The sequence below is a fragment of the Zootoca vivipara genome, chromosome 4 (assembly GCF_963506605.1).
Source record: "Zootoca vivipara chromosome 4, rZooViv1.1, whole genome shotgun sequence".
NCBI lineage: Eukaryota > Metazoa > Chordata > Lepidosauria > Squamata > Lacertidae > Zootoca > Zootoca vivipara.
In genome coordinates, this window is record NC_083279.1 from 95,253,473 (window position 1) to 95,276,979 (window position 23,507).

At 45.6% G+C, this 23,507-nt stretch overlaps 1 protein-coding gene across 1 annotated transcript in view; it reads right to left on the reverse strand.

Annotated features, from left to right (window-relative positions):
- UVRAG (UV radiation resistance associated) overlaps nt 1-23,507 on the reverse strand; it is an 87,546-nt gene that overhangs the window by 41,716 nt on the left and 22,323 nt on the right. Inside the window, exons 7-8 of the mRNA XM_060273928.1 lie at nt 4,367-4,472; nt 1,564-1,690 (exon numbers count right to left, since the gene is read on the reverse strand). Of these exons, the coding sequence (XP_060129911.1) occupies nt 1,564-1,690; nt 4,367-4,472 (233 nt within the window). The remainder of the gene's footprint in view (nt 1-1,563; nt 1,691-4,366; nt 4,473-23,507) is intronic.

Here is a 23,507-nt window from a genome sequence, read left to right on the forward strand (position 1 = left end):
AAGAACTTCCTGACAGTAAGAGCTGTTCGGCAGTGGAATTTGCTGCCAAGGAGTGTGGTGGAGTCTCCTTCTTTGGAGGTCTTTAAGCAGAGGCTTGACAGCCATCTGTCAGGAATGCTTTGATGGTGTTTCCTGCTTGGCAGGGGGTTGGACTGGATGGCCCTTGTGGTCTCTTCCAACTCTATGATTCTATGATTCTATGATTCTAAGTGTGAACCCATCTTTTGGCGTACACCTAAATGCATCACTGAGGAAGGAGCTGAACCCAGGACACTATGCAAGCTTTTTGCTAGTTGTTGTGATCTCTCCTAATTGCACCATTGGTGTGTTCTTGGATTTCTTCCTTCTTCGGAGCTCATAAATCAACAGAAGACCTCACAGGTACCTTACGACAACTGGTTGGAAAGAGCAGCAGCTCCATTTTATTTTATTTTAGCAATAATTTTTTTAGCAATCATTTTTATTGTTTTCACATAAATAAACATAGTTATAACATAAACATAACATAAACATACAGTGGTGCCTCGCTAGACGAATTTAATTCATTCCACGGGTCTTTTCTTATAATGAAAAATTCGTCTAGCGAATCCCATAGGAATGCATTGAATTTTTTTTTAAAAAAAATTGCCCATAGGAACGCATTAATTGAATTTCAATGCATTCTTATGGGAAACCGCGGTTCTCTAGGCGAATTTTTCGTAAAACGGATTCGTCTAGCGAGGCAACCTCCGCTCGAAAAATCCTTTCGTTAAGCGGAAATTTCGTTAAGCAGGGCATTCGTTAAGCGAGGCACCACTGTATATCCCAGATAACAAAATTAGGGATATCTCTTTAGAATACAAAATATTCAACATCTGTTCTGCCGAACTCGACTCCCCCCTTACTTCATCTTTAGTGTTATTAGTTAATTTTTAAGTTTCGCGCTTTTTTATTTCCTTATTCTATTCATTCTATTTATTTATATATACTTTATCATCGTCTATACCAGGCATGTCAAACTTGCGGCCCTCCAGATGTTTTGGACTACAATTCCCATCTTCCCCAACCACTGGTCCTGCTAGCTAGGGATCATGGGAGTTGTAGGCCAAAACATCTGGAGGGCCGCATGTTTGACATGCCTGGTCTATACAGTCTCCATTATTACTATTGCAGGTGCTACATCGTTCCTGTTAGTGTTTTTATTGTTTTACAATACGTTTTAAGATAGTCCGCAAATTTACTCCATTCCTTTTGGGTTTTCTGGTCTTTTTGTTCTCTTACCCTACAGCTCTAAAATGAAGAACTGCATCACAGTGGCAGCTTGCCAAAGGGGGGAGCCACTGACCTGCCCCCTCCCTGTGCTACAGCACCACCACTGTTGATGGATATCAAGTGAGCAAGCAAGGGGCCAATGGGGTCCCACCTCATCCGACAAAGCTGCTTCTCAACAGGAGTAACCCATTGCTCAGCTACAGATCAAGCTCCTCTGATGGTAAGCTCCTTTCATGGGAAGGCAACTGCTAAATGGGTTGTACGTGCAGTATAGAGTTGTAGTACATAACTGAAACAGAAATTCACACTTACCTCTGTCAAATAGCGCACTTTGTTCCTTATGTAGTAAGGCAACCTCTCGGCCCAGGGCTTTCTTCTGCCTTTCCAGCTCATTCCGAAGCACCAAAATCTTCAACTGTAAACACTCGCTCTCTTTTTTCTATTAAACAAATTAATAAGAGGGCTGCTCAGCAAATATGTTGACACAAGAGGCTGGGTGGCCATCTGTCATGTATGATCTAGATGAGATTCCTGCATTGCAGGGGGTTGAAACAGATGACCCTTGGGGTTCCTCCCAACTCTATAATTCTAGGCTTCTGGTTGGACTACTGCACTGAAAACAACAAGATAGGCTCAGAAAAGCTTGAGGATTGAGAGAGCCATTTGCGAAGAGGTCAGAGCAAATTCTCGAGAGGCTCTCTTGAAAGCATCCATGCAAAGCCAAAGTCAACCCAGCTTGGGCTACAAGATGTCAAGGCCTGAGAGCAGCAGAGCCTCCTGCAGCCCACCAGCTATCAAGCCTTGTAATAAATCTCATGACAGAAGGACACCGGGGATCATAAAGCCTGTCTAGCCCCTTATTGATGTCATCGTCCAGTAGATGATAATAAAAAAACCCACTTTTCATTCATACAGACCATACTGAGCCGATTTATTTTCTTATCTGCTGCCATGCCTTTTTAACCTGATTTAAACATTAAATTTACAACTCGATGTGATTTTTAGATGGGCATTGTTATTTGATTGTTACAATATTGCTGTTTTAATTATTTTATTGTAAGCCGCCCTGGGCATTCCACGTGGAAAGGCACGGAAACAAGTTGAATAAGAAATAAATAAATAAGTGATGCAGTCCCTGAAAGGGCTACACTGGGAGCCTCAGGGGGAGTGAAGAAAATCCCAGGGCTACTCAACAGAGCGCTCAATGCACTACGTGCTAAAGCTGCAGCACACACACACACCTGCAATTTGGGCACTCCCGTCAAGAGGTCTTCATTAATGACAGAACTCTAGGCAAATCTGAGATCTCTGCCTCTTGCTGCATTTTGCAACCTCTGCAACTACATTTTCTCCCAGTGCAGCCTGAGCAAAGTATGAGGCATTTGCAGTCCGTGAATCTCTTCGGAGATTAAGCTATCAATATCCTTTCCCTCCCTGCTTGTACAAAGGCAGAATGCCTGATATGTTCCCATTCCAAGCAGTTCACAAGCCAACATAAAGATGACAGGCCTCACCTTACCTTGGGGACCGAAGCGATCATGGAGAAGAGTTATTTAAAGTGATAAGGAAATGTGGCTTTTGTTATGTTATTTGTAGATTTGATTTATGGGCTTATTGTGAAAGTGCATCTATGCACTGTTCCCAACTTGCATGTAAACCCAGTGGAGAAGGTTGATTGCCTCAACGCGAGGCACTCGGGCCGAAGGAAGGAAATTAGTTCAGTGCTGAAAGAGGCACACAACGGTACAGTAATCCTCTGGCTAGAGAGATAGCGGAACTCCCCATGTTCCTCATCGTTTAAAGCCAGCTTTATGAAGGACTTCAGTTTTCCATTATGTGTCAAGCCTTCCAGACTCGTTGGAGAACCTCACTGAAATAAAACGCAGGACTCCCCAATCCGAACCAAGCATAACATCATGAAGAGAATGGGATACAAGCAGATTGGCTTCTTAAAATTGATACGAGACACCAGGTGCCTGCCAGGCTGTGCCAATATAAATTTCCAAATTAAGTCACTAGCTATACTGGTCCCCATTCTAGAGCATGCTGAGCCCTTTGACATTAGCTGGCGCCAACAGATTGCTTTGTTCCAAATTCTTCTTTAAATAAAAACAACTGAGCCTAAGTTGACAATTAAAATGTTTGTCACTGTGCCCGAGAAGTCATTACATGCATTTTGCTCATCCTCAAAAGCTTGGAGTGTCAGCAAGCTCAGCTATTACACTCGGCCCAAACAATTACAAGGTTCACCACACTTTCCACTGGTAGCTCATTAATCCCAATCTGTAAGAGTTTGTTTTTCCTGGCAGCCACTTTTCGCTCCTTCGCCACAGAGCCAGCGTCGATGCTTTACAACTGCAGAGCATTAGGAGGCCTATTAATTTGGTTTTTCCCTCTCAGCAATTTAGGCTTAATCCAATACATCAAGACGTTGGGACTTTCCAGACAAATATTTCCATTTAATAATAAAAAGGGGCTTGAGTTACACGCCCCTCAAGCAAGTGACAGTGCTTGAGAAAGTCCATACATCTGTAATTGTTACATGAAGACGTAAAGTGATTTCTCCTGCACGTGAAAAAACTCGTCGCTGCAGATCAAATCACTCCTAACTACCAGGGAAGAGGTTGTCTGCACAAAGTGTGAGAAAACTGGCTGAGCATCTCTGTACTCCACAAGACTAAGATTCCCCAAACCTTTTACTGTTCGTATTTCCTAACTTTTGTAAATACATTCCTGGATTTTTCATTGGTTACTGGGTTTGCAACTTTGCGTGTTTGCCCCACTCAAGCCAGGCACCTCAAATTCCATTATATTGGGGCCTCCTAAGTGATAATCAAGACCTAAATACAGGAATAAATAAATGGTTGGCTTCAAATTGCGAATAAGGGCCATAGAATGAGCAACAATGGGGTTCTATCCAGCAGATCATTCTTACATTAGCTGAGACCTAGGCACAGGGAGGGCCTGCGCCGAAGTTCCCCTAACAACTGCTCACACCTCTGTAACAAGGTGCTCCCTTCAGATTTTGAAAGCCCTCCAATTATATGAACCCATCCATGTTTTACTCAGGGCATTTGCAATAAGTGAGAGAAACAAATACATCCCGGAAACCTACCAGCTCCTTGCTCGTCGACGTAAGCCTCAGTTTCTCTTCAATCTCCCTTCCTATTTTCTGAACAGTTACCTGAGTCTGTTTAATTGCACACTGGGCCCGGTGGAGCCTGCAAACAAACAAACACACATAGAAGAGTTAAAACAGCCTTTGGAAATAAACTACACTGCGTTGAACACGCTGGAAGCTACTTTCTGAACGCTTCTCTCGGCTGTCTTTGCTTTAAAATGATGTTGATGTTGAATTTTTAAATTTCTGTAACCCTCCCTCCTTTTGGAGAAGGGTGGGTGATAAATAGAATATATAACTAACAACAACAATTCCCGCTGGTATCAACAGAGCAAGGTATGGGGTGAACTGGGGTTCAAATAGGTCCGTGCTCACTGTACTAAGCTCCTACTTGGAAAATGGGTGTGAATTCACCCACAGGGTTTCAACTCAAGTCTAATGGCCCTCAACCAGCTCTTCACTGAACCCAGACCCTAGGTCCATGCCTGATTCAGATGTTACGCAGAACTAGAGCTGTGTGTCTTCAACATATTGCAGACATTTTGCTCTGAATCCTCAAATGCAGAGATGGCCAAACCTGGCCCTCCAGATGTTTTGGGACTACAATTCCCATCATCCCTGACCACTGGGTCCTGTTAGCTAGGGATGATGGGAGCTGTAATCCCAAAATAGCTGGAGGGCCAAGTTTGGCCATGCCTGCTCTAATGACTGCTCCCAATGGCTTCATATGGGGGTTATTGGGTTGTTGTTTTCATTTTGATTATGTATTTTGTGGTTTTATATTTTGATTTTATTCTGTGAACTGCCCTGAGACCTCTGGGTATAGGGCGGTATATAAATTCAATCAATCTATCTATCAATAATAATTGAATAGTGTTGAGGACAAAATTGTGCCCCATGGCACATCATAACACAAATGTCAGGAGGTCAAGGGGTTTCCCCGCAATGCTCCTCTCTAGAAGTGCCCCTGTCACCCATTCCACAGAGTTGTTCCAGATATGGAAAGCTGGATCCTAAACAGGCAACACTTCATACTTCTGTCTCATAAGAACTGACAGATTGGGGGTGGGGGGAGAGAAGCAACTGGTTTCAATTACAATTTCAAATTGGGCAAAGTTTTAAGCTTGTTCTACACATGGAAGAAAATGAGGCAGTAGAGAACGGACTACATCACTTCAGGCTGCAGGTGGGAGAAACCGTTTTTGAGTGCTGCCTTGCATAGATTCCTTGCAAGGGAAAAGGGAAAACTAAAGCATCATGTACACTGATGGCTATGTATTAAAACAGAAATAATGACCAAATATTCGGAGGAAGATAGAAGGAACATGAAATGTTTTAAATTCAAATTTTGATATTGCAATGAAAAGGTAAAGGACCCCTGACAGTAAAGTCGCGTTGCAGACGACTCTGGGGTTGTGGTGCTCATCCTGCTTTACAGGACCTGGCGTTTGTCCACAGACAGTTTTTCCAGGTCATGTGGCCAGCAGGACTAAGCCGCTTCTGGCGCAACGGGACACCAAAACCAGAGCAGCATATGGAAACGCCGTTTACCTTCCTGCCGGAGAAGTACCTATTTATCTACTTGCACTTTTTGGGCGTGCTTTCGAACCGCTAGGTTGGCAGGAGCTGGGACCGAGCAACGGGAGCTCACCCTGTTGCGGGGATTCAAACCACCGACCTTCTGATCGGCAAGCCCAAGACGCTCAGTGGTTTAGACTTTCCAAAGGGGAGCAGCAACAGTTACCAGAAGTGTTTTTAATATGCCGTAAGTTTCGGTCACGCCCCAAGCCCAAGCTATTTGATGCAAGGCAGACACCCTCTGCTAGACAGACCTCTCCCGGGATGACACACACAGGGAGGGGCTCCAAATCTGGGATGCCCAGTCCTGCAGCACTAATTCAAACCTCATTCCTTACACTACACAGAAGTGCATGCCCTGCAGTTAAGAGCACAGAAACAGGTTGAAGTTAGCAGAAGATGATTTATGATAGCTGGGTAGTACAAACATCTCCCTACTGTTTCCTGAACACATTTTGGTCCTTTAAGGAAATGAGATGTTGATGTTTTTAAAAGAATGATCCAAGAATGTGGCAATTTTAGAGGCATTAGAATTACCTCCACGACTGACATATTTGAGGGCATTTCCCACTGGAAGCCAGTCTGGCAGGTGACCCTGCAGGGCGCTTCTGGCCTTCCTGTGCAGCACAGCTCATTTGCTTGATCCATTGAGGCAGGCTGCTATTTATAATGCAAAAGAGCACTTGAGCTGTGCAGGGTGCTTTAGAAACCTCATTTCATTTATCTTCAGCGACCTGGGAGGTGGGTCAATATCATTTCCATTTTACATGCGGGGAAATGACTGAGGCAGAGGTTTTGCTCGAGGTAACTCAAGTTCACAGCTGAGCTGAAACTCGAACCCAAGTCTCCAAAGTCTGCACCCAAAATTCTATACCCAGGACCACCTTAGTGCCCTCCTTCCCACTTGCCCTTTCCTTGTTGCAGCCTATAAAAATCCACATGTGAATTGAACATGCCACTTCCTTCAAAAGTACAGTGGCTAAACTAGAATCAAGGCTCTACCATCGTAAAACTTGTTAGTCACACAAGAAGTAAATTAAGGATTGGATTTTGAGCTGGAAAACTGGAGTCCAAACCCCATTTAAAGGTAAAGGAACCCTTGAACATTAGGTCCAATGGCGGATGACTCTGGGGTCATGACTCTGAGGGAGCCGGCGTACAGCTTCCGGGTCATGTGGCTAGCATGACTAAGCCACTTCTGGCGAACCAGAGCAGCACACGGAAACACCGTTTACCTTCCTGTCAGAGAGGTACCTATTTATCTATTTGCACTATGATGCGCTTTCGAACTGCTAGGTTGGCAGGAGCAGGGACTGAGCAACGGGAGCTCACCCCGTCACGGGGATTCGAACTGTCAACCTTCTGATCAGCAAGCCCAAGAGGCTCTGTGGTTTAACCCACAGTGCCACCCGGGTCCCATTTACACCCCCAGTATTCACTGGGTGGCATTGGTATGATGCTCTCTCCTATCTGTTAAGAGCAAGAGTTGCCATAAAGAGATGAGAGCAAGAAATCACCCACAGCGTGTTTTAAAACACTACATAAATATATTTAGCCCCTGTAGACCTTATCTTCTGCAGAATGCCTCAGAATTATCTACACGCCATTCTTGCAGCACAAAGTAGTCACCCCAAATGCTTTTGCTTTCAGTAAGATTTTTAAAAGTCCCTAAAGATCTGCAACTGCAGTGCTAAAGCCAGCCTTCCTTGTATTTAGCCGTCAATCATGACAATATTATTCTCCACATACCTATAAATACCGAGCCCAGCTAGCGTTTTGAAGCCAAGATTTCCTGAAACATATTTGTGTGCAGAGTAAAGCTGTGCTCCAGCACAGTAATTCCACTTGCAACTTACCCAAGAAGCTCAAGGTCCGACAGCACTACATGTCAGAAAGGAGCACCCTCTACACCATCTAGGCCCATCACCCAATGTCTTTGCTCTGCGCAGAACTGCAGAAAAGGACTCTATTATACTGTCAGACAGTGACAAAGAAGCGAAGTTGAGCCGAGGTGAAAACAAGCAACAGATAATCAAGAGCCTCTGCTCTTCTTTTCTTCTGGAGAAGTCAGCGAGGTCATTATATCTCAAGGATGTTACAGAAACAGAATTTAAAAGTCTTTGGAAGCTCTCAGGTATCCAAGAGCAACGAAGGAAAGCGAGAAGATGGGAGGAAGAGGGGGCAGAACAATTTGGAATTCCCTCTTCATGTAAATTAAGGACTAATGGTTTCATACGACTATACCCTGCATAAGGGCAAGATGTTGGAGTGAAATAGTTATCTACTTACTACCATAGCTGCCAAGTTTTCCCTTTTCTCGCGAGGAAGCCTATTCAGCATAAGGGAAAATCCCTTTAAAAAAGGGATAACTTGGCAGCTATGCCTACTGCTGATATGTATGAAAATCAAACATGCTGCCTGCATATGTAAGTTTGGGCCCATATGTAAAATTGGGCCCTTCTTCTGGGTTCACTGGGAAGATCTATCAGGCTGGTGAGCAGCAGAAACAGACCTTTTTAGTGGTGGCCCCGTTAGTGATGAACTCCCACAGGAAGTACAGCTGGTTGTATAATGGTCGCCAACCAAGTTGTATAATGTATAATGGTTGTATAATGGCCCCAACAACATCCAACATACCATCTCAGGACTATTTAATTGCTCATCTTCTAACATTGTGTATGCCATCAAATGCCAACAGTGCCCTTCAGCTCTCTATATTGGACAAACAGGCCAAACCCTACGTCAAAGGATAAATGGACATAAATCTGACATCAGGAACCACAAGACAGAGAAACCAGTAGGAGAACACTTCAATCTCCCAGGACATTCTATACAAGATCTCAAAGCAGCTGTTTTATTACAGAAAAATTTCAGGAACAGACTGGAAAGAGAAGTTGCTGAATTGGAACTCATTACCAAGCTTAAAACCATGGAGAGACCTGGTCTGAATAAGGACATTGGATTCTTATCTCATTATGCATGATCAAGCTTTCTTTAGCGCCTCAGCCCTTGCTTTCCCCCCGCAGGACCAATTGCAGTCATCAGCAGTCGTTAACAGCCATCTACAGGTTTACCACTCCCATCAGCCCATCACCCATTCCCACCTCCCACCCTCTGTATATACATAAGGGTCTGATTCTTCTGTTTCAAGTGTATCTGAAGAAGTGTGCATGCACACGAAAGCTCATACCAAAATAAAAACTTACAGTAGTTGGTCTTTAAGGTGCTACTGAAGGAAATTTTTTTATTTTGCCCCAACCAAGCAGGCATTGTTAGTCCTTTCCTTGCATGTTATTCAAACAATTTGTAAGACTAAAGTGTTCAAAATTTTTAGGATACTCCCCAAACCTTAGTTTTAGTTTGTAGAGTGCTTTACCAGAAAATACTATACATCTCAAACGCCAAATGCACAGATACTTGTAAAAATGCAGAAAACAGGTGCAGTTTGAATCAAAACATCTGGGTTTTTTGTGGTAGGTGCAACTTAAGGGGCTAGTTGGTGGTCATCTGGACATATCAGATTTGTGTACATTTACCCCAATTTTTGTAAAAACACTCACATCCTGTTTGGCAAAATTTTCACAGGATTTGCCAATATGTTTCCAACAGGAAGACTAAAAATAAAATGCCTCATTCCAGATGCAGCAAAGGAAGCTTTGCTGGCAGAGACCCATAATATATAAAAGAATGTTAAACATGATGCCCAGAAATATCAGGCTCTCTTGTCGCCCAAATCAATTTTGTTTATTTGAAAGATTTTGATCGAGATTTTCCAGTATCCACAAGGCAACCAATTTCTATAGGATGTGTTTCAGGTCTTTGGATTCTCATTGCTTCCACTGTTGCAGATTATCCCAAGCAAAATTATATTATGGGTAACGCACTACAATCATTGAAACAATCACTAACATGAGAGATTTATATGCGCACACATTTCATCTGGCTGATTAAATGAAGTCAAAGCTGAACCTTAAAGCCCTCTCCCCATGTGTGTGCTGCCTTTCTCCCAAAGAGTTAAGCTGAATGTGTCCAGGGTCATCCCATTCCATCTGCATGACCAGGGTGGAAAAATTGTGATATCTATCTATCTAGATAGATATACCGTGTTTCTCCTAAAATAAGACACGTCTTATATTTATTTTTCCTCTAAAAAAACACATCGCGGCTTATTTTCGGGGGATGTCTTATTTTTTTATTGAGCATGGTACAACATTGTTAAGTATGGTACGGGGCTTTCTTGCGCCGCCCGCTGAGCCCGCTGCTGGGTCCCTGGGCTTCGTGCGGCGCGGCTGGGGCTGCTGCCGGCTCCTGCCGGCTCCTGCGACTTCATGCGCCGCCCGCTGAGCCCGCTGCTGGGTCCCTGGGCTTCGTGCTGCGCGGCGCGGCTGGGGCTGCTGCCGGCTACTGCGACTTCGTGCGCCGCCCGCTGAGCCCGCTGCTGGGTCCCTGGGCTTCGCACGGCTGGGGCTGCTGCGACTTCGTGCGCCGCCCGCTGCTGGGTCCCTGGGCTTCGCGCTGCTGTGACTTCGTGCGCCGCCCGCTGCTGGGTCCCTGGGCTTCGTGCGGCGTGGCTGGGGCTACTGCCGGCTACTGCGACTTCGTGCGCCGCCCGCTGCTGGGTCCCTGGGCTTCGCGCGGCTGGGGCTGCTGCCGGCTCCTGCGACTTCGTGCGCCGCCCGCTGCTGGGTCCCTGGGCTTCGTGCGGCGTGGCTGGGGCTGCTGCCGGCTCCTGCGACTTCGTGCGCCGCCCGCTGAGCCCGCTGCTGGGTCCCTGGGCTTCGTGCAGTGCAGCGCGGCACAGCTGGGGCTGCTGCCGGCTCCTGCGACTTCGTGCGCCGCCCGCTGAGCCCGCTGCTGGGTTCCTGAGCTTCGTGCGGCGTGGCTGGTGCTGCTGCCGGCTCCTGCCGGCTCCTGCGACTTCGTGCGCCGCCCGCTGAGCCCGCTGCTGGGTCCCTGGGCTTCGTGCAGTGCGGCGCGGCACAGCTGGGGCTGCTGCCGGCTCCTGCCGGCTACTGCGACTTCGTGCGCCGCCCGCTGAGCCCGCTGCTGGGTCCCTGGGCTTCGTGCGGCGTGGCTGGGGCTGCTGCCGGCTCCTGCCGGCTCCTGCGACTTCGTGCGCCGCCCGCTGCTGGGTCCCTGGGCTTCGTGCGGCGTGGCTGGGGCTGCTGCCAGCTCCTGCGACTTCGTGCGCCGCCCGCTGAGCCCGCTGCTGGGTCCCTGGGCTTCGTGCGGCGTGGCTGGGGCTGCTGCCGGCTCCTGCCGGCTACTGCGACTTCGTGCGCCGCCTGCTGCTGGGTCCCTGGGCTTCGTACGGCGTGGCTGGGGCTGCTGCCGGCTACTGCGACTTCGTGCGCCGCCCGCTGCTGGGTCCCTGGGCTTCGCACGGCTGGGGCTGCTGCCGGCTACTGCGACTTCGTGCGCCCCCCGCTGCTGGGTCCCTGGGCTTCGCGCTGCTGCCGGCTACTGCGACTTCATGCGCCGCCCACTGCTGGGTCCCTGGGCTTCGTGCGGCGTGGCTGAGGCTACTGCCGGCTACTGCGACTTCGTGCGCCGCCCGCTGAGCCCGCTGCTGGGTCCCTGGGCTTCGTGCAGTGCGGCGCGGCTGGGGCTGCTGCCGGCTACTGCCGGCTCCTGCAGCTTCGTGCGCCACCCGCTGCCGGGTCCTGGGGCCCGTTCAGTCGGAGCTCGGCGCGTCTCTGTGCTGGGGCTCCCGCTGGGCTGGGGCTCGGCGCACGCTGCTGCGTTTGCCGGCTCCCGCTGGGTCGGGTAGGTACCAGTACCCCCCCCAACATGTCTTATTTTGGGGGGATGTCTTATATTTTTTTGCCTTTAAAAGATCGTGCCATGGCTTATTTTAGAGGCACGTCTTATTTTAGGAGAAATACGGTAGATGATACAGTGGTACCTCGACTCAACAACCAACTTACGAATGAGGGTAATGGCCGCGCGCTTACGAATGTCTCGACATCCGGGGGGAAACCGCGACGGTTTTAGATAGGGTTGCTTCGACTTACGAATTTTTCCGTTTTCAATGCATTCCTATGGGAAATCACGTTCCCAATAGCGCTTTTCGACTTACGGTGTCTTCGGAACAGATTAAATTCATAAGTCGAGGCACCACTGTATAGATATAGATATATAGATAGATATAGATAGATATATCTCAGATTTTTTAAATTTAAATTGGATTTTTTGATTTAAATTGGATTTTTAAAATAAAATGCTTTTGGAGGAAAAAGCTTTCTAAAGATAGTTTTCTATTTAAGTTACATTATGGTCCAAAGGCTATTCATCAGGAAATAAGGATTTGTTTTAAGTTTTTCATGTGTGCTGAAACTCAGTCTAAATTTAAAAAACAAAAAACGTTTAACCACATCAGTTAACAAACATGGATACATATGCTATAATGTTATTGTTTTAGTTAAATAAATTGTTTAAATTGTTATTGAGGAAATGATTATTTTTCTCCTTGCAATAAAGTACAGCAGAAAAGTTGTCCAAATATAAATAGTTAACTTATTAAACCTCACCATAATTTCATCATTATTTGTCTATGTATTTCTAACAGTATAACCAAATCAGTCATTTTTGATATAACTGTAAAAAACTACTCTGAAAATTTATTCTTCCAAACATGAAACCTTCATCTGGTTGTGAATATTAAGAGGACGCCCGCAAGGTTGAACCTTTCTGCGAAAAAATGATTTAAATCAAGTCTTACTGACTAGTGATTTAAATCGTGATTTAAATCGATTTGATTTAAATCAAATCCACCCTGTGCATGACAACCTTGCAAAGCAAATCATTCTGATGGATTCTGACTCGTCCAAGACCACCAGTAAACCTCGTGGCTTACAAGACCTCTGCCTCATCTTGGAGCCGCTTTGGACACGATGAAGTCCTGCCAGCTAAGAGTACTGGTGCGCTGCGTCCAGCTGGCAGCACTTCTCTGTGTCCGGAGTGGCCAAACGTTTATCCTTTTAGCATCTGATGCACCTTAACAGCAGATAGAAAAGGTGGAGGAGAGAAATCCACTCACCTGACACAGCAGCTGAGCCAAATACCTCCTGGAAGACCACAAGCAGGGTGCAAATGCAACAGCAGCACCCGCCAATGTCTGAGAGAAACTGGCATAAAGCCACAATCTGAACATGGAAGTCATGTAGTTTGGAAGCACTCTGGTTCTGACATTGCTCCTGAAGGCTCGAGACTAGTGCTAGTTTGTCAACTGTGCTCATTCCTTGAGCAGACTTGGACACAGTCAAGCCTACATTCGTTACATCTAGGCTGGATTACTGAAACATGCTGTACATGGGGCTGCCTTTGGAGACCTTTTAGAGACGTCTGATGGAGGAGATTGCTGCTACCAGAGTTTTGGGATCATGTTGTTCCTTTGCTGATTTACTGAGTCTCTTTCCAGGTATTATTACTTTTCAAGCCCTAAATGGAAATTCAAGACAGGCCAACTTGAGTGGACACTCCCAGCCCCTAATTCAATTCTAGTATAAGGAGGAGAGGAATAAAGCCTTCACTTTCTTCCCATTATGCTTTATTTTTTAAACACCCACATTCTTCCTCAGCAAGGAAGCATTCTTCCTCAATAGGCTTACTAATTCTCTTTAATACTGTACTGCTTTTTACCAGTTTATCCGGAAGAGGCATAAAGCTGATTTAACTCATATTTCCTGGCTCTCTCTGGATCCATTTTAACAAAATTGTCCTTTCTTAAATATAGAAATACACTGAGCCTCACCTGTGTCTGGAAGAGCACTTCTTACATGACACTGTCACAATATTTGTGCAGGTCATTGACAGATTTACAACATATAAAAGAGAATCTAGATTTTCACCCGGGTCTGGTTTCTATGTTGGCTAGTTTGAGGATCAGACATCAGTTCTTTACATGGAGCTGTAAAGTTGGAAGGGACCATGCGATGCAGGAATATGCAGCTGTCTCATATGGGGTTGTTATCTGGTGGCTGAAGACCACAACAGGTGGAATATGAGGAAACACTCTGCATTTTGTACAAGCTTGCTTCCAGCCTGGCCCAGGAGAACAGAGGTAGCTTCTTTCCCCCCGGGACACCCCCCACACCTACAATGTGTGCTGTTGCACCACCCCAAAGAGGGACATGCACTCACATCGTTGCACGTGAAATTCTTGCGTTACTTGTTTCAACTGTCTTTGGGCATGAGCTTAACTTAGAGGAGTGAAATGCTTTCTTTAAACGTAATTCGAGAAACAGATTGATGCTGAATGCTGAATATACACAGCAGATTTTGAAGAAGATTCCTCCCCGCTCCTCGCAGCCATAGATGGCTGCATGCTAAGCAAGCAACCTTTCAAATCCATTCCAGGTAGTCTCTTGAATAATTTCATCTGATTTTGTTCCTCAGTCAATTCTGCTTATGTTAAAGGAATAGGTTCTGCTATTAACCAAACATCAAGCAATCACAGTCAGAGTCCACCAGCTATTTCTCGACAATAAATGATTTCCCTGATAAACTGTGATGGCTTGGAAAGTAGCCCAGCTGTGACCCAATTCAGTTGAAAGTGATCACCATGCAGGATTTAAAACTAATTGCATGGATTAGAATACAAAAGGTTGTTCTGAGCTGTCTTTATTTTCATGTAAAACAGTTCACTAAGTTCACATCTATTGACAAAGTGCGAAAATATCTCCAAAATGAAGCTATAAAAAAAAGGGGGGGGGTTGATACTAAGTGGATGAGAATTTAATACGGCACACATCCAATTCAGGTCTTTCAATGAACAGTTTGCATCCATAACCAGAATATATTGTTAAGAGACGGGCACCCACTCAGACATGTAAATGTTAATTATGACTGATTTCGTTACTGTTCTTGGACTCTGACGTATACCAAGCAAAAAGGGCAACTTTTGTTTAGATGCAGGTGGCTCCCCATTCACTTGGGGGTTACATTTCGGGCCCCAGCACACAAGTGCAAAATCACAAAAATTGGGGAGCACCCTGAAGAGTCCTCCTGACTCAGGAAGAGTCTCACCCCAGAGCCCAAACAGAATAATCTTTTGGGGGGGACTACCGGAGTGGGGGGGAGGGGGGAGGGGGAGATCCAGCTGGAAAAGAACCATTCCTCGCTTCTCTTTTGCGTCCCAGAGGCTCTCAGTGGCAGGGAGAGCTCTGGGGTGCGGGGGGTAGGGGGGAATGGAAGGAGATATATAAAAAAAAAATTTGAAAAATTATAGATAATTGGAGTGAATGGCTAAATAGATAAGGATAAATTAAATGGGATTAAAATGGTTCCTGAAAAATGAGAACTGTAAAAGTAGATTTGGCAAATGAAAATCAATAAAGGGGGTGGGGGGTGGGGGAAGCCCAAGAGACAATGTTTAGGAAAGATGATAAGGTTTAAATTTCTTTTTTTTTCTTTGATGTTAATGTTTTGTTTTTTATCTGTTTTTCTTCTTGTGTGTGTGTGTTTTTTCATTTGATTTGTAAGTTTGGAAAGATAGTTGGGCAGATAACTGCCTGCTCATCTTCTTGTCATCCTGGGGCCCCTTGGTGGCAGGGGGGAGCTCTGGGGGGGAGGGAGGGAGGGGAGGGAGAAACCCAACTACAAAATGAATCACCTTCGATTGCCCACTTTCCGGGGAACTCTCTTGTGAGAGGAGGGGGCTCTTGGAGGGTGGGTAGGAGAAGGTGGAAAATATGTTATGTATGTGTATGTTCTCTTTATTATGCAAAATCAAAAAAAAATTATTATAAAAAAAAGAGAATAATATTTTGGTGCTTCGGAGAGGATCTCCACGCAAGCCAGAGGGGCAACGGAGCTTTGTTGAGCTCCTCAGCCTCCCCACCTAACAGCTGGTGTATGGGGTACCACAGCAGCAGAAGCAGCCACTTCCCTGCGCATCCGCTGAAGAAGCCCCGCTGCCCCCTCTGGCTTGCGCAGAGATCCTTTCGGGCTCTGGGGAGGGTCTCCAAGATGCTCCTCATTTCTGGGTACCTGGCACTGTGCTTCGGTCGTGCGTAAATGGGGAGCTGTCTATCACAAAAGCTTGGGAACTGCTGCATATTGATCAGAGTGCTTGTGCACAAAAACTATTACTCTCTTGGTACTTTTTGGCTAAAAACTGGCCCCTCGTGTGGAAATGTCCCATATTACTCTAAAACCCCACAGCAGGTCTAATTGAGGTGATAAAATGGGCAATACCACTTCACTCTACAGGTAGGGGGGATCACATTTTTGAATGCTCCTACGTGTTCTGTAAACAACCCTTACATGCAGAAGACTAAAACAGCAGGTTGGGCTAGATTTATCATTATTATTACTTGCAGGGAGTCCACAACAGGAAACATTCCAAGTGTTATTCCCCTACCTTTAGCCTAAACTGAAGGCACAAATTCTTGAATGATTGATTTTCAAAGAATCTGGAGCTAATTGTGTGTTTTCTCCGCTTTCTTTTCTTTTCCCTTTTCAGATAGAGGCGAAACATGACCAGAAATCACTGAGCAGCAATAGCCATGCAGGCTGCAGAAATTTGCCATCTCTTGGGCATTTAGAGTCTTTTATAGACATTACCTATACATTTTCAGAAAAGTCTCAAGAATCACGAGGGCCAGGAACCTTTTAAAATTGAAACCGATTCCCAGGAGTCCAATTTCTCCGCTAGGTTCGTCAGAGCCTTCTGATAATTTAACAATGCAGAAGATCCACGTTGAATCACATTTCCACTATTAAAAAGCAACAATGTGAGGAGGCAGCAATAAATGATCTGTCCCAGCCCCACAGCCCCTTTGGCATTTTTAGGCCATTTTAGGTACCTTAGTCACAAATCAACAAAGCAAACACTGGTCAGTTAAGAGAATCGTCACTGTTCTCAGATGGTGCTTATAAAAGAATCCAGATCTATGCCTTTTTGGCCTGAAGCATTTTCCATCCATCTTCTTGAATGCCTGGATGCTGTTCACTCTCTTCCTCTTTTGTCCTCTCCTTCCTTCCCCCCCCCCCCTGCGTCCCATGTACAGCATTTATTTCATTCTTGGTCACAAGCCATGAATGCACAGACTAAATACTACAGTCACACATCCTATAGCTATTTCTCACAAGAGAAATAAATACAGGGAAGGTCAGATTTGCCAAAACAACCTTAGTTTACACTGGGTTTATTTAAACAAAGTAATGACCGCTGGGGATTTAGAAAACAGAGCGAGAGCTTTTTGGCAAAGTGAGAGATATGGGATACCCAAATTGCAAACACCCAGTGCTATTATTAAAAGAGCTTCTATTAAACAGATTTTAAAACAAAAAAATAGGAAACCTGAACAAACAAGTCTTTATGCTTACCTAGAGACTAGATTCTAAAGAGGCCCTGCTACATTAGCCATGAAGAAGAAGAAGAAGCCTCCAGTGCAGACCCCCAAATCTACACATGTACAACTAACCTGACGTTTTGTTTTTGGAATTTCCTTCCCCACCAACACATCCAATGGACTTTTCTGGTTTACATGCAACCCCATCTTCACCCAGTTCCTGAAACAATGTGACAAATAGTCAACGCCAGAATAAGACACAAGCCAAGAAGAGGAACGAGGATAGAAATGATGGAAGGGCTCCACAAGCCTATCCTGACCAGCCGTCAGCTTCCTGTGCAACATAAAGCAAGTGATCTTAACAGCAAAAGCGATGCAAAAGGGACAGTGCATGAAGATAAAATGCTCCAAGAGCTTTCGGGACCCCTGGATGAACTCTGCTCCCAAAGCAGAAAAAACATTTAAGGATCTGGCTTTCTCAGTCCAAAGACTTTCTCTTTCCAAGCAGTAAGATGCAACCCAGAGGGGTCCAATAATTATTCTCAGAAGCCAACAAGCAGAAACGTGTCTTAAACCCAGTTGGGGGTGTTGCCAGGTCACCATCCCTTTTCCTTTTAGGGACTGATAAACAACATCTCTCGTTTAACGCAACTGAAGTGCAATTCAATACCACTCAAGAGCAACTACGACATTCTGGTGCGCCTAATCATACAGAAAGGATTCTTCGATATATAATCGTACCTCTGAAGTTGAATGCCCTGTGAGTCGGAACGTTTCGGCTCCCGAACGCTGCAAACCCGGAAGTGAGTGTTCCGATTTGCAAACATTCTTTGGAACCCAAACGTCTGACGCGGGTTTTGCAGGTTCCGATTGGCTGCAGTCGCGCCTCGGTTTCTGAACATTTTGGAAGTCGAATGGACTTCCGGAACGGATTCCGTTCAACTTCTGAGTTACGACCGTAGTACTAACGATGCACCCCTCAAAACTCATCACTGCTTTTCTTTTCATTAAGATGGTCAGCAGATACCTAGATAATTGCTTTCACAAGCACACCAACTAAAATACTGGCAGATTCTAACTCCTACCCACCAAATTGCCATCTTCAGGGCTTGTCTCACAAAATAAAAGCTTCTCAGCAAATGTGACAGCAGAACTAGATGTCAGTACTTACAAAATCTGCTGCCAAAAAGAGGACAGATTCCGCCCCCCTCTCCTGCATAGCATGCAGGAGAGCTTACTTCTGATGTCATTATTTATGTATCTTTTCTAAGGAGTCAAAGCTTTTTACAAAATTAAAACGCGCAAAAAAGAACTCCATAAAATTGCAATTTAAAACCAAGTCACAGACAGACTGCAGCATAAAATCTTAATAAGCTCATGGCAACAGATAAAAGAACTCTAAAGAGTCTAAGTTTCCTGAAACATGGAGGGGGCATTTAAAGGACGCCTGAAAGCCAAGAGTGAGGAAGCTTGGCAGGCTCCCAAGAGAAGGACATTCCAAAACATTGTCACCACCAATTGAGAAGGCCCCATCTTTTATATTCATCCACCTGACACCACATATCAATGGGACCAAGAGCAGGACCTCCAAACCTGATCTTAACTGGTCAGGAAGGTGCATATAGGAATAGATGGTCATGAGAACAACCTGCTTCCAAGGCCATTTTTAGGGCTTTAAACCTAACACCAGCACTTTAAACTGAGCCTGGAAACAAACAGAAAACCAGCAGAGCTGGAATAGGACTGGAGTGATAAAATAGCATCGATGGATACCAGACAATAGTTTGGCACCATAACCGGAGCTTAGAATTTAAGTTTCCAAATTATTTTGGAGCTGCACCAGCTAAACGTTAGGCTTTTTGGAAGGCCTTAAAGAGTTGTTTGCTTCAATTGGCTTTTCCTGGGTAATGTTGCGTCTCGCTCACGGGATGGAGGGTGGAGTATTGCTATGCTGTGCGAGTTCCGAGTCTGTTTTATTTGTGCGGATCTTTTGTTCTTGGTTTTAGTAGTACGTTGTTAGTACTTGTAAGTTGCTTTGGGCACAAGTAACCCAAAGAAGTGGCACATCAATACTTAAAAATAACGTAACCTTTACCAAGCAGTCCCACACAAGAGCATCACAGTAGACCAGCCAAGAAGCAACTAAGGCATGAAGAATTCGTATCAGGGCCATCTTGTTTGGGAGAGACCACAGCTGGTGAACTAGCTGAAGCTGGTAGAAAAAAACCATGGCTAGCTACCATCACCACCTACACATTCAAGAATGCCTGCCAAGAATGGATGCCAGAGGCATCCCAGATGGCAGACCTACTTCTTCAAAGGCAGCACAATCCCATCTGGAGCAAGTTGCACAACCTTCCTTAGACTGCCAGAGGCCCTGAGCAACAATTCTTCCAACTTATCTGCATTATTTCAGCTTATTCACCTCCCTTGTCCCACTCAAGTGACAGGTGCAGCTCCACAGACTTCCTGGGATTAGACTACGGGGGGGAAAGGGGTAGAGTCACACACCATCAATATGCTGGTGACACCTCGGCTTAAGCCCCTGGATGATCTCCCCAAGTTGTTTCATGCAGACGTGAAACAGAGTAAGAGGCAAGACAGATACTTTGGTACCCTGTAAGCCAAAGGTCACGGGGTTGAACAACACCCCCCAGAACTACCTTGTGAGACTGGAATGTCTGGATGGAACCACTGAAGAACAGAAGGATACCATGGCCAATGCTACAAAAAGAAGGGGGGGGGAAGCCATCGAGAAATTTAAGAGAATCAACAGTCACACACTTCTATGCATCTTTCAGCACAGACTCATCCACCAGGGCAAGCAAGGCAGCTTCCATGCCCCCAAACAAGACTGTAACAGATTTAAGTAATCTGGTTTCCCTAGGACTACCAGGAGCCGAGGTACCGTCACATGCTCAAACCCTTGCTCAAATTAAGGCTAATGCGAGATGGACCAATGGTTATTCACATTACTTGGCTCCACATTTTATTTTATTTTCACAAGGGGTCTCACTACAGCCTCTCGCAAACATGCAGGAACCATGCCTTCTCCGACTGAGGCACTGATCACCTCTCTAAGACAGGATTTCCCAAACTTGGGTCACCGGCTGTTTTTGGACTACAACTCCCATCATCCCTAGCTAGCAGAACCAGCAGTCAGGGATGATGGGAATTGTAGTCCAAAACCAGCAGGAGACCCAAGTTTGAGAAACCCTGATCTAGACAGATTGCCTGTCTTTCTTTGTTGATTGGGGCGAAGGTAAAGCATGAAAACAACTGGTCTTGCCTCTTCAAGCAGCTTGCTCACCCATGTCCCCAGGGGCGAACAAGCTGAAAAATACTCATCATCGCATGTCTTGAGCCAGTGTGGTGTAGTGGTTAAGAGCGGTAGACTCCTAATCTGGGGAACCGGGTTCGTGTCTCCGCTCCTCCACATGCAGCTGCTGGGTGACATTGGGCTAGTCACACTTCTCTGATGTCTCTCAGCCCCACTCACCTCACAGAGTGTTTGTTGTGGCAGAGGAAGGGAAAGGAGAATGTTAGCCGCTTTGAGACTCCTTCGGGTAGTAATAAAGCGGGATATCAAATCCAAACTCTTCTTGAGTGTCATAGGCACAGCCATCTCTGATGCCACTTGAAATCTGGTGTCCCAAGTCAGAATGATAGCATCATGTGGCCAGTGGAGATGGAGGGGAGGTGAGCTCAACCTATTGGTACCAGGACATTATTCAAGTTGTGCTGCATGTTAGTTTGGAGGAGAGATCATTATTGGCAGCAACCCCATTTCATGCCATGTGTAGTTATGCATTTCAAGATGTTGGCAACTTGCAGGAGACTAGTTACCCACCGTGTCCAGTCTTCAACCATTGTGGAGATACTGTTGTTTAGTTGTTTAGTCGTGTCCGACTCTTCGTGACCCCCATGGACCAGAGCACGCCAGGCACTCCTGTCTTCCACTGCCTCCCGCAGTTTGGTCAGACTCATGTTCGTAGCTTTGAGAACACTGTCCAACCATCTCGTCCTCTGTCGTCCCCTTCTCCTAGTGCCCTCCATCTTTCCCAACATCAGGGTCTTTTCCAGGGAGTCTTCTCTTCTCATGAGGTGGCCAAGGTATTGGAGCCTCAGCTTCAGGATCTGTCCTTCCAGTGAGCACTCAGGGCTGATTTCCTTCAGAATGGATAGGTTTGATCTTCTTGCAGTCCATGGGACTCCCAAGAGTCTCCTCTAGCACCATAATTCAAAAGCATCAATTCTTCAGTGAAGATACTATACCAGGGGTCAGCAAACTTTTCCAGCAGGGGGCCGGTCCACTGTCCCTCAGACCTTGTGGGGGGCCGGACTATATTTTGAAAAAAAATATGAACGAATTCCTACGCCCCACAAATAACCAAGATATGCATTTTAAATAAAAGGACACGTTCTACTCATGTAGAAACACCAGGCAGGCTCCACAAAAAACATGCTGATTCCCGGACCGTCCGCGGGCCGGATTGAGAAGGCAATTGGGCCGCATCCGGCCCCCGGGCCTTAGTTTGTGGACCCCTGTACTATACTTTGTCATAAGGCAGAGTATTTCTTAGTTAGATAGAAGTTCAGTTATTCAACCCATAATGACAGATTCCAGTGTTCAATGTGGTATATACAGAATAAGGCATTTTAAAAGATCCTAAAAATTGAAGCTCCCCCCCCCCCGAAGGCTTATTTTAAGATATCGGAGCTCAGTATGTCGAGTATTACCTGCAAATATTGTTCTCATTAAAGCCCCACGGAAAACTAAGCCATCTCCCTGCGACTTTCAATCCCCTCACATATGCACATGGTTCATACAGGTTTGTCTGCAGCCGCGGGCTAGAATTCAGCACTCACTTGCCAGCTGTTAAAAATTCCTGCTCTAACTCCATGCGAGAAGTCCAGGAGGTGGCCACCCTTAACAAACTCAGTAGAAAACTGAACTGTCAAGAGTTATTAGCAAGAAAGAAGAGAAATGCAGGAAACAGCTTGGAGTCTCCTCTCTTTGGCACATACGAAGCCGGTCACTGCAATATAGGCAAGGTTATTTCTCTCGAGATGAAGCATGTAGAATTTAGTATTCCCAGTAAGTTTAGGGGTCATTTTAAAAAGGCCAAAATTTGCTCACAATTTCTAGAAAACGTATGAATTGTTTTGTGCCCCTGAGATGGGCCTCCAGTTGGATAAGGCATTCCTAGTCACAGCTTAAAGGTTTTGTGTTGTGGGGTGGGGAGGAAGAGATGAGAAATTAATTTCAGGGAACCCAATGCTCTCAGATGCATTGCCGGTGCTCAGTGCCCCCCCCCCAAAAAAAAACACCTTTAAGTTATTGCTTCCCTTGATGGCTAGATTGTATTACTATGCTGCTTTTCATTCACATGAATCCCAAACAGTAAATAATAAGAACATAACAGAACATCACAAGTACAGTACGGGATAAATCATATAAAACAACTTTTCAATTAGCAGTAACCGCAGATTAACCTCGTTGGCTACGGTGCAGCTGCTGCACAAAGCTTCTAGCACTGGCTAGCTGAGAGCTTGTATCCATGCGCTGCTCTCTGCTGTTGATTTTTCAAAGCAGCAGGAGAGGATAACACTTATGTATACCTCAGCCAACACTGATTTGTGGGGGGGCTAGGGGGTCATTAGACCCACCAGCATTCTTCTACAAAGCTTCTAACAAAGAGGCGCTCCAACCAACCCTGCCCCACTCCTATTTGATCTCCCCGCACACTCACATGTGGCACACCTATTTTACATAAGGAATTATTACCGCAGCATGATAGAATGTTCATTTAAAGGGGATGACAGAAGGCCAGAGAGAATGACCATTTGGTATTTGACAGTCCTCTTCAGCCATGGAATCATTTTACTGTATTTAAATTGTTTCTAACACTCACAGCTGAAAAGATGCGCTGAAAAGCACATGCAAAGCACAGCAACATCTCCAGAGTCGAGGAGGTGCAGCCTGAAGATCCCTCCCTCCTGTTATCAAAAGCCATTGTTGAGGCCAGAATTCTGATGATTTGTTTTAAGCACGGAAAGACAGAAGAAGGTGCTTCTTCATACATATGTATGGTTAACTTATCAAAATTTGCTACCAAGGAGTGTGGTGGAGTCTCCTTCTTTGGAGGTCCTTAAGCAGAGGCTTGACAGGCATATGTCAAGAATGCTTTGATGGTGTTTCCTGCTCGGCAGGGGGTTGGACTGGATGGCCCTTGTGGTCTCTTCCAACTCTACAATTC